At 34.5% G+C, this 11535-nt stretch overlaps 3 protein-coding genes across 5 annotated transcripts; 2 read left to right on the top strand and 1 right to left on the bottom strand.

Moving 5' to 3' along the window:
• Positions 3484-5096, top strand: LOC107634395. Its single transcript, XM_016337909.2, has 8 exons — positions 3484-3777; positions 3863-3947; positions 4028-4149; positions 4245-4269; positions 4368-4451; positions 4557-4586; positions 4670-4775; positions 4871-5096. The coding sequence occupies exons 1-8, from the start codon at positions 3589-3591 to the stop codon at positions 4932-4934; spliced, it is 705 nt and encodes a 234-aa protein (XP_016193395.1). The 5' UTR covers positions 3484-3588; the 3' UTR covers positions 4935-5096.
• Positions 5243-6707, top strand: LOC107632980. The gene is made up of 6 exons (XM_021118778.1): positions 5243-5920; positions 6008-6032; positions 6127-6210; positions 6305-6334; positions 6417-6522; positions 6598-6707. The coding sequence occupies exons 1-6, from the start codon at positions 5492-5494 to the stop codon at positions 6662-6664; spliced, it is 741 nt and encodes a 246-aa protein (XP_020974437.1). The 5' UTR covers positions 5243-5491; the 3' UTR covers positions 6665-6707.
• On the bottom strand, positions 7038-10591 carry LOC107630333 (40S ribosomal protein S7). Of its 3 annotated transcripts, none has more exons than XM_016333434.2 (7): positions 10471-10591; positions 9897-9924; positions 9464-9548; positions 9307-9380; positions 9091-9217; positions 7434-7616; positions 7038-7332 (listed from the first exon to the last, which is right to left on the bottom strand). In XM_016333434.2, exons 3-7 carry the CDS (start codon positions 9536-9538, stop codon positions 7213-7215), a joined length of 579 nt encoding a protein of 192 aa, XP_016188920.1. In that variant the 5' UTR covers positions 9539-9548; positions 9897-9924; positions 10471-10591; the 3' UTR covers positions 7038-7212. The 3 variants fall into 3 exon arrangements, with proteins under 3 accessions (XP_016188920.1, XP_016188918.1, XP_016188919.1); XM_016333432.2 differs by having other exon boundaries at positions 9849-9924; positions 10471-10545; XM_016333433.2 differs by lacking the exon at positions 10471-10591 and having other exon boundaries at positions 9849-10431.

The raw sequence follows: 11535 nt of genomic DNA, 5'->3' as shown, positions 1-11535 counted from the left end.
AGTAATTACAATGGGGAGATCAGAATATTAGATTCTTCTACTCCAAGTTTAGAATGCATTCTAGACACAACCAAAGTGAAAGGTTGAAAGATATGAATGGTGAGTGTTATTTAGAAACAACTGGTATTGGCAGAATTGTTCAATCTTTCTATGATGAATTGTTCACTACTTCTAAGTTCTAATCCAGATGATCTTATTGAAGTTTTGGAGGGTTTGACAACTAAGGTGACAAGTAGGGAGAACTGCATTCTTACGAGACCAGTAACTGAAGGAGAACTTAAATATGCTATTTTTTATCAGTCTCTTAACCAAAACCTTCAGTAGGTTTCATAATTACTTCAGACTGGTGGTCACTGGAATCCATCACTTATTAACGCCTATTTTTTTCCTTCTGTGGCTCAAAATATATTTAGCACTAGAAAAAATTCAGGCCTAGACAAATTAATATGGAGTAAAGAAAAGAGTGGTTCTTACTCTGTGAATTCTGGTTATTCAGTTGCATTCAGATTTTTCCACGTCCCAATAGAATTTCTCTTGGTAGTTTTCACCTAGAAGATGATTTGGAAGTCAATTTGGTCCATCAAAGCCCTAGCAAAAGTTAAACTCTTCGTTTGGAGAGCTATCCATGGAGACATTTCGGTGAATCAGCGCACTGAACTAGAATCCTCAATTTCTCAACCATATGTCCTAAATATAAGAATGCTCCAGAATTAGTCATGGACTGCTTAATTAATTTTTCACAGGCATCAAAGATTTGACAAGACTAGGAGTAATGAACGTACCTACTGTAGAATCAGACCTCTAGCCATGGTGGAGAAACACAGTGTTATGCCTTGGTATTGAAAGTTTGAACCCCCGAAAGAAATCCACAATTACAGCAGCCATGTGGAAAATCTGGCTAAGTTGCAATCAATTGGTCTTTGAGAATAAGGATATACAGCCACAAGAAATCGTTGCAGCAGTAAAAAACCTCGTTGCCGAGCTCATGGCGCGGGACTGGTAAATTAATGATAGGATATAATAAATATTAAAAATTTTTATGTTTTATAGAAATAAATTAAATATGTGTAAATTGAAGTTAAATTTAAAATGTGTTTTATTTTAAATAATTTGTAGTACAAAAGATTTGGAAGTTGGAGTTGTACAAAGTGATATTTTTATTTGGTGGTTTGATTTTTGCATTTATTTTAGTTGATGGACTTAGTCATCTTATGTGGCGCTCGTCCTCTTTTTTTTGTTGGTTGTTAGAGTTGGTGCTTTTTTCTTTTTGTCGTAGGTTCTTGCAAAGACATGTTCTTTATGAATTGTTGAGTTTGATGCACTTTCTATTGTGTTATTTGGTTTCATCTTTGTATGTATGCTCTTCTTCCGAAGATGTGTCTTGAATTTGTATGGTTTTCTTTCTCCTTAATCTCTTGATGGGGTGGTGCTTCAATGTCATTATTTTTCTAAAATATCATTAGATTTGAAGCAGTTGTGCCCAATAAGTTTTTTGCGTCGCCATCAAATAGTACAAAAGTTGTTGTAACACTTTTATCTAAAACCTTTAATTGAATTCTGAACCTAAAATAAGTATTGGGCTAGCAACTAATAATTTGATAGATGAGATTATGAAAAGTATATAGAGTTACTTTATTGTTGGATATTGTGGTGTTTGATTACATGTGCCACAAATGTAGTTGTTTCTTTTTTTTTATATGCTTTTTTCTGACACTTTTTACATTTAACATAGTTTCATCCTAATTTGTCATCAATTTCTTTTATAGTTGCTAAAATTGTGAAAATCTTTTCCTATTCCAATATTCAATTTATGTTATCATTAGGTATATGGTATTTGAGTAAGTATGAATGTGTGATGTATGTTGTGATTTTTTTTGTCATACCTGATCATCAGATTCTCATTGCATGGCCATTAGATCTTGGATAGTTATTCGATTTCTAACCATTCTGCTCTGAAAGAATGATGCTCTATTGAGTAAGGTTGAGATGTGCAGTTCGAAAATAAATTTTTTGTGCTAAATTTGATGTTATGTAAAGGAATAGTGATAAGAGACTTATATATGTAATTTAAATGGTATGGAATTTGAATACTTATAACGTAAAATTTATTATGATTAATAATATTATTATGACATTTGTAATATGGATGTTTATTACTTTTAGTGAGTTATTTATAAAAATTAATAAATTAATTGTTGCGGTTATAAATTTATTGTATTGTTTATAACGGTAAGATATAATAAATATAGGAATATGAATTCAATGTATTTAGAGGTTACAAATGTATTGGATTCTATTTTTTAGTTTTCTATTTGTATATTTTTTTTTCGTTGATTTGGAAATAATAGTTGATCTGCCAAGAATTGAGTGGTTGATTTTAAAGTTGTGCCAAATAATAATTATTCTAAAGTTGGCAATGCAATTGACGTAGCCAATGGCCTAAACTTATGGAGTTGCCGTTAACATAATTATTGTAATAATTATATATTTAGATTTGTATCCATGCATGATGCATCTTATATGTACAAATATACGCAACAAAAGCTAAAAGTTAAACATTTTTAGTAAAAAAAAAGAAAATAGTTAATTAGTGTTTTGAGGTAAACATGCATGCATGATGCATCTTATATACTACCAATGTATCTAATATATGAAAATGTATGTATAATATCATATATTTTTTGGTTTCGTTTTGATACTCTTTTAATAAATTTGTTTTTTTTTTTTAATTTTCAAATATTCTTTTCAAATTTTATATTGGTAAAATAAAATAGAATTTGTTTTTAATAATAAGTAAAAACTACAATAATAGTTCTTTGTACCTAGTGTTACTTCTAAAAATTAAAATAATTTTTTTTATCAAAGATACAGAGACTCGAACTCGCGACCAATATGAGAGACTATGCCATTTGAGATATAATTCATTGGCAAAAATTAAAATAATTATAATAAACATAATTATAATAATAAAATATAATTTTCATTTTTTAAACTTTTAATTTATAAATTAATTGTTGCAGTTATAAATTTATTGTATTGTTTATAACGATAAGATATAATAAATATAGGAATATAAATTCAATATATTTGGAGGTTACAAATTTATTGGATTCTATTTTTTAGTTTTTTTATTTGTATATTTTATTTTTTTGCTGATTTAGAAATAATAGTTGATTTGGCAAGAATTGAGTGGTTAATTCTAAAGTTGTGCCAAGTAAGCAATATTGCTGACATGGCATTAGTAGGAGAAAAGAAATGTCTTAAAAGTAATGTGGTGCATGCTTATGTATCTACTTTTATATATTAAGAGTAGATTTCTTATTTTAATGTTTCTTTCTTTGATGTATTCCTTTGGTATTTATCATTTCTTATTATTGTTGTCCAAGTTGGATTTTTTAGAAATCAATAAAAATTCCTGTCTTCAAAAAAAAATAATATAACAATAAATGCTTTTTCAAATAAATAATGAACATAGAAGTGATAGAACAGATGTATCCCCTTTAAAAAATGGAAATAGAAAGGAGCGGAGCGGGTTGACTGTGTCGTCTTGTGCTGAATCGAGTGAGTGTGATGAGATAGATTTAGAAGATGAAACCGAACTGGGAGCTCAAGAATTGCTGCAACCACGAGCAAGTGGTGTTTCTTGTCACTGTTGCTGTCTGCACTGTGCTTATACTTGCACTCTGGAGAACCTTGCTACTCACACCCTTTAAGCTTGTTACTGTCTTTCTTCATGAGGCAAGCCACGCCGTTGCTTGTAAACTTACATGCGGCCATGTATGCCTGTCACACTCCTCCTTATTATTAGTAATCAAGATTCCAATCATTCAATAAGCTCATTGCATTCCTCATTGTGTGCCAGGTAGAAGGAATCCAGGTTCATGCTGATGAAGGTGGAACAACCCAAACCCGTGGAGGCATTTACTGCTTCATCTTGCCAGCTGGATGTATCTTTCTCTTACTCACTCTCTTTTCTTTTTCTTGTTAATTATTGCATTTTGATTTGGTGAGAATGGAATCCATCCAGATCTTGGTTCATCATTTTGGGGGATGATCTTGATACTTGCGTCAACAAAGCTTCTTACCGCTAGAATAGCTGCTGCTTGTTTTATTGCTGCTCTACTTATTGTCCTCTTTGTAGCCAAAAATGTATGTCAATGCAATTCATTTTATTATTATTATTATTCTTGATATGCTATGACAAATTAAACTGAACCTTCCCTTGTTCTTCATGTTTCATGCAGTGGACTCTCCGAGGACTTTGCATTGGTATGTCATATGTGCTTACTGCTTCTATAATTATACATGATGAAAAAAAATCGTTCTTGTATACTTAAATATATATTCTTTGTTGAGGCCTCGATCAGGATTTATCATTTTCCTTGGAATAATATGGATTCTGCAAGAGACAACCAAAGTTCGAATACTACGATATGTTATCCTGTTCATAGGTAAATACCAAATACGGAGATTCATAATTAGCTTCAGTCAGTTAGCAATGTGACAATTTTCATTTAAATTTTATATTACTAACAACTTGTAAAATAAAAATGCAGGTGTGATGAACAGCTTGTTTTCTGTTTATGGTATGTGTTTGAGGACTAAATGATCCAATTTATTGATAATCTGGTGATACATTATTCTTCCTTATATGAAAAATAAACTGCAGATATCTATGATGATTTGATATCGCGTCGAGTGCATTCGAGTGATGCAGAGAAATTCGCACAGGAGTGCCCTTGCCCTTGTTCTGGTGTTGGATGGGGTGTTATTTGGTCAGTGTATTTATTTGATTTGCTTAGCTTAGCTTAGCTTCTTCTAATGATTTTATTAATTCATAATCTACTTGTTGGGTTGCATTTCATTTCAGGGGTTTGATATCATTTGTGTTTCTATGCGGAGCTGTGTACCTGGGTGCTGTCATCTTGTCCTAACGCAGACTCAATCTCATTTTCACCAAACCCAAAAGCTCCATTTGTAAAGTGGAAACAAGACTCTGCTTTCACTTCAGAAGAAAAGACAAGAAATATGTACAATTCATTAAGGACAATGTTACCGATGATTATTTCCTTCACAATCTACTCTGTATTATAGCCTTTACTATCGCTGATTATTATCTGCATAAATTAAAATAATATATTGACTCTTTATTTTAAAATTAAAAAAAAAAAAGAATTGTTTTTCAAAAATATGAATTTTTGAAAATATAATGCTAAATATTTTTAGAATATTAGTTTTTCAAAATAAGTTTTTCAAGTCCATAAATGTTAGAATATTCGTTTCTCATCCTTAAATTACTACTAATTATAGATAGAATAGCAAGTTCCAACAGCATTACAAGATAACATAGATTGTGCATCAACGAAATACGGTTAGTATGTTGCAGTGCGAGGCTCTCTTCAACACACAAATAGCTTTAATATAATGAAGAAGAAGAAGAAGAAGAAGAAAAAGAAGGCATTCACATTGTTGAATTGATATCAAGAAAGAGATGTCGCGGATACTCAATTGGGACGAGTTATCCCAAGCATCCACGTGGCAGCTCAAAAAGTGCTGCAATAAGGAGCAGGTGGCGTTCATGATCACTGTCTCTGTTTACAGCATCGTGATTTTGGTGCTATGGAGAACCTTCTTGCTGAAACCGTTTAAGCTTATAACGGTATTTCTGCATGAGTTAAGCCATGCCTTGGCTTGTGTTCTAACATGTGGCAGTGTGGAAGGAATGGAGGTTCATTCCGACGAAGGCGGAGCCACCAAGACCCGTGGAGGCTTGTACCTGTGCATCTTGCCAGCTGGATATCTTGGTTCATCATTTTGGGGCATGCTCTTCATCCTTGCATCCACCAACCTTGTTTCTACCAGAGTTGCTGCTGCTTTTTTCATTGCTGCTCTTTTTCTTGTCCTCTTCATTGCAAGAAATGTATGTATGGGATCTCATCTTATTCAGTTCTCATCTCTCATTTTAATAGATTGATGAATGTAACCTTTATTGTTGATGTTCATGCAGTGGAGTCTTGGAGGATTATGTGTTGGTATGCATGTACTTTCCATATAGTGCATCATCAATTCACCATCATGATCATATATATATTCTTAGTATTATTTCCTTGTGTTGCTTGCTCTCAGGATTTATAATATTCATCGGGGGAACATGGTATCTGCAAGAGACAACCCCAGTTAAAATACTACAATTCATTATCTTGTTCATAGGTCACATTTTCTTTGAAGCACGGTTTATTTTATTTAATGGAACCCTTGATGCAGTTTTCAGTTTTCATTTGTCTTGTATATAATCAAAATGCAGGTGTAATGAACAGCTTGTTTTCCATTTATGGTACGTATTTAGAGATATCGAATTAGTGAATTAAATCACATTCTTGATTGTATGATGAAAAACTAATGAAAGGATAATGCAGATATTTATGATGACCTCATATCGCGAAGAGTAAATACAAGTGATGCAGAAAAATTTGCGGAAGTGTGCCCTTGTTGCTGTAATGGTGTTGGATGGGGTATCGTTTGGTGAGTATATCTTGTTATGTTTGATCAGATTTTGGAGGAAAAAACGATCACTTTTTACTCTTCATGTCATTGCAGGGGTTTCATATCAATCGTATTTCTCTGTGGAGCAATGTATGTGGCTACCGTTATCTTGTCGCAATAAGCCAGATTCTAATATACATATCATGATATCAAGATTCTCGGGTCATTTCAAATTACCCATGTCCATTTTTCACCCATCTATCTACTCATAAAGAAAAATGCTATGTGTTTGTTGGGTATCTTCTAAAAACTATAGTTCGGGCAAAACCGCAAAAGGCATTAGGAGTGTATGTGAATATTGAACTACCTTATTTTGTCATCAAAGTAATTCGTCCCTAAAACGAACACAAGGGCACATCTTTCATTCATAACATCAAGTGGAACGGTTTTCACATTCTTTTATTCATCAAGATTTTATTACTATTCTTTTTCTGCTTGTATGATCTGATTAGTGACATCAAATGGAGTTGTTTCTCAACAAGAAGCTTTTTCTAAAAATTGAACACCTGCGAATAAATTAAACCTTTTATCGGAGCATAAAAATTAGATACTACATTGTCAAAAACCAGTAATTCGAGAAGAAACATGCTCAAGCAAAAAACTAGGCAAAATTTTAACAAGCATTAATCATATGCAATTCTCAAAACAAATTCCAAGCTAACACTGAATCTAATTCTCTGCTATGGGATACTCGAACACGACATCTTTGCCAGACAGCTTCCTGTACACAGCAGAAAAGGTCTCCAACTTGTACTCCGTGTTGTTTCGCTCCTTTGGATCCAAGAAAACCTATCCCCATAAAAAGCACCAATGAAACATTTTATTAGAATTTAGAATATAAGAATGATTCAAGAGATGAATAAAAGTTTCGTTGAAAGCCAAGGCTTTACCTTCATAACTTTGGATCCATCGAGTCTATACCTCACACGCTTTCCAACAATCTCAGCAGGCAATACAATGTCCTCCAGCATTGCCTCGTGAACAGCAGTCAAGGTGCGGGTTCGGGGGCGTTGAACGGCAGAACCCTTCTTTGGAGGTCTCACTATCCTCCGGGTGGCAAGCAAGACTACATCCTAAAAGATTATGAGGAGTCCATTATCAAGATATAGCAACTTTAAGAAGTTAGATCAGAGAAGACATCAATAGGATTAACCAGGTAAAAAGTGTATTAAATGGGCAACTATTTGTCTACTTTTAAGGAGTTAATGAACGAATTGACACTTTCTCAGGAAGAGGGAGTACTTAGCCATATCATGTTGACACCAAACAAAATTAATTACCAACCATAACATATGAAGTTGATAAGACATCTTCCTCATAACGTTTATCCAATGAAGTATTAAACGACCCAGGATTACCATTCAATGAGCAGTAAGTTGCACCAAAATGCATGGTATATTAGTAAATCGAGATAAAAGTAGTAAGGTAGTAGAGCAGTAAGTTGCACCAAAATGCATGGTATATTAGTAAATCGAGATAAAAGTAGTAAGGTAGTAGATTGGTGCAGGGATTAACAAAGGACAGCCCGGTAGGTAAGCATCCTGCCTTACTACAGGGTTCGGGAAGGGCCACACTCAAAGGATGTGATGATGATGATGATTAAACCACTATGGGATAGCACGATTTACGTGCAATTAGCTACTCCACACCCCCTAGCACTGCAACAACCTAATTCACACTCTTAACACGATTAACATGCAAAACCCTAAACCTCAATTTATTATATATGTTTAGTTTATTTTGTCAAATAAAACATATCTTAGGAATTCGTTTTGTTATTTGAGTATTTTAAAATATATTTTGTTAAAATTGTAATTTTTAAACGTACAAAATGTGTTTTCTTAAAATAAAAGTGGCATATTAGATTAGGTTAAATGTGATGAGTAACATTTTGAAATTAGGGGGAGAAAGCACTTGGAATCTATGTATAGGGCATAATTGATTAATTTAAATTGGAAAATTGTAGTTATTTTTTTAATATAAACTTGACGAAGGAGCATCTAGATTAATTAAAAAACTTAATTGGCGTCGATGATTTAAATATATAGGACATATGATATAGCCAATTAGCCATGATGTTAGATTTTTCACCGTTATATGTATTATTATAAAAACAAATTGATTAATGTAAATTGAAAAATTGTAGTTAATTGTCAATTATAAATTATTCTTAAACCAAAATTATAATAAAAAATCATTAGAAAGAAACAAAATTATCTAATATATTGGACCAGCTCAATGTTAATTAGGTTTTTTTTTTCTATTACAAAATATAAAAAAATTTTAATTTTCAAAACAAATTAAAATCACATTATTTTTTAGGATTTAATTTTTTATTATGTTTTCATAAAGTTTGCTACAACTCGTCCTGGACTGTGCTGTTTCATATAATATCTAATACAGACTATCTTAGCACGATTTATATATTAGTAGGTTTAGGGAATTCACATTTTCGATTTTGATTTAGGAGAATCAAGTAAAATCAAGTAGAATCTATGTCGTCAAGTCTACACTCTACACATGAAAAAAGGTTAAGGGTTTGCTAACCTTGCCGCTAAACTTCTTCTCAAGCTCCCTAACAAGCTTAACATGAATCTTCCTGAAGCCTTTCCTCAATCTGTAAGGGACATGGATAACAACAGCCTTGCGGTTCTTCCCAGAAACATCAACTTGACTGCAGATCAAGAAAAATGTCATCTAGTAAGACATACTTAAATCAAATAAACCTTCATGCTCAGAGAAGCATGTAAGAGAGATCCTTACACTGCGGAATTGATATATAAATCCTTGAGGTCACTCTTAAGATCCTGGTTGGTGTTTTCAAGATCAAACAATGCCTGCAACAACAAAGGTTGAATGCACTCAGTGACTGTAATTAATACCAATTAGCAATATTTCAATGGCAGTCTCAAAATCAAACCTGCCCAACTGACTCTTCAAACTCAGTTGGCTCAGCATCCTTGTCTTTGTGGATTTTCTTCCTTGATGTGAACATCTTCACAACTCTACACAAACAAAAGGAATCATAAAATGGTACAATTAAGTTATAGCTTTATAAACAAAAAAAAATGCTTAATCATCGTTTGCAGATAATGGTGAAAAGTCTACGAAGCCTAACCATAGAATAAAAAATCAGAAAAAAAGAAATAATAGGACAAACATCAAATTGCCCATACAAGAAATCATCTTAACAATTTTGAATCAGCAATATAGCATTAAAGAATGTTTCTTGAATTTTTGACTGATTTCTGTAATCGGTTTAAGAATGAGGGAAAAGTAGAAGCTTTGTTGAATAGAAGAGGGACCTGAGCAAGACGCAGGCGCCGGGGATATGTGGAAGGAGTAAGAGTCACCTGCTCTGAGTTTGCAGCAAAGAGAAAACCCTAGGGTTTCCAATCAAACCTTCTCTTTTTTTTTTTTTTTTGGACGTGAACCTTCTCTTAAATTGAGTACATTGACGACTACGTTCGTTCTTTTTTTGGTCAGATCCAGGCCCAGAACCAAGGAAACGCGGGTCCAATCCGGGTCCGGACCCGGATTTCAAACTTCGTCCTCCTTCTCTAGGCCGCTGCGTGTGTGCGTCGCGTCGCTCTAACACCTCCGAACTCCAAGCAGACCTTCATCCGCCGCGAACATGCCACCGTCGCCCGCTTAACCCGCTAGGCCGGTTGCTTCTCGTGCTCGCATGGCTGTCGCGACCGTCCTTGGCTCCGGAATTGTCGGTCTTTCCTTTGCTTCGCTTCTCTGGTTGCATTGCAGCTTCCGTGACCACTTCCACACCGCCGTTCGCGTCGCCGTCCACCCCGCCATCTGCCTAGCTTCAAATGGTTGTCCTCTGTTCCAATTGACTTCGCGCCGTCTGCTTCAGCAGACACGTCGACCCCTCCATCGGCCTGGCATCCGTTGCCACCTCCGGCCTCCACCGAAGGTTGCATTGATACCTCGCCTTCAAGCCCGCTGGCCGCTGCTTTGCTCGTCCGCTTCGGAGGATGACGACTATGATTGGTTCAATATTGCAAATCTGGTTTCTATGGGCCTTAAACCCTTTCAATATTTTTGGTAGGGTCATGACCCAATTTATATACTAAACAACGTACATGGGCTTTGTCTTTGACATGCCTATGAAAATGGAAGTCCAAAAACAATGCTTTTATGTTTATCTAAAAATGACTCTTAGGAAGGGGTTCACATATTCCGTTGTACTTGATATGAATATGATGTTCCGTTCACATCTACCATTAAGATTTACATAAATAATATTAACGATCAAGATGTTGAGAGTTGTGTTTGACTGATCATCAAGATGATGGCTTCAAGGTGGGATTGAGACCCGTTGCACAGTTAAAAATATTAATGTCCATTCAATTTCTCCTCTAATCATATACAGTAAAAGGTGGTTGCGTGAAGCTATTAGCTTTAAGCTGAGTTGTAAATTTTTTGGACTTACTTTACTTTGTCCAACTGTGTTTATTGGGTTTAAGTATATTTTTGGTAAGAAAAAGTATAAGTGAATAATAATACTGGTGAACAATATGAACAATGGGGTTAAAAAATTAAATTAATCATAAATTTAATTAATGATTTGATTAATTTAATTATAATAATAACCATTTTTCAAATTTTAAAAAATCAGGTTTTGCAATACTAAATAGTTACATGTTTTCTCTCTTCTCGCACCATATCTCCTCTCTTTCTCGGTGGACCTTTCCCACAAATAAGCCAGCCATCGCCGCGCACCCATAAGCGACGCCGCTTCCTTTTGCGCCAACGTCCGACCAACCCCCAAGCGACGAAATTTTTTTCCCCACAGCCCACAACCCGCACACCGTGCAGCCTACCACGTCCACCATTGTCGCCTCGTCGTCACCGACTGATCTGGTGTAATACACGGGAGAGTTGCGGCTCCCTTTTCATACGTACGTGAACTCTCACAGCCATTTTAATGGAGGACAATTCCATCGAACCGATTTGTCTCGCGCCAGATGCTTTCAC

The sequence above is a fragment of the Arachis ipaensis genome, chromosome B03, assembly GCF_000816755.2.
Source record: "Arachis ipaensis cultivar K30076 chromosome B03, Araip1.1, whole genome shotgun sequence".
In the NCBI taxonomy this organism is placed as follows: domain Eukaryota; kingdom Viridiplantae; phylum Streptophyta; class Magnoliopsida; order Fabales; family Fabaceae; genus Arachis; species Arachis ipaensis.
The sequence above is the reverse complement of the archived record's forward strand: the minus strand, read 5'-3'. Positions and strand labels throughout refer to the sequence as shown.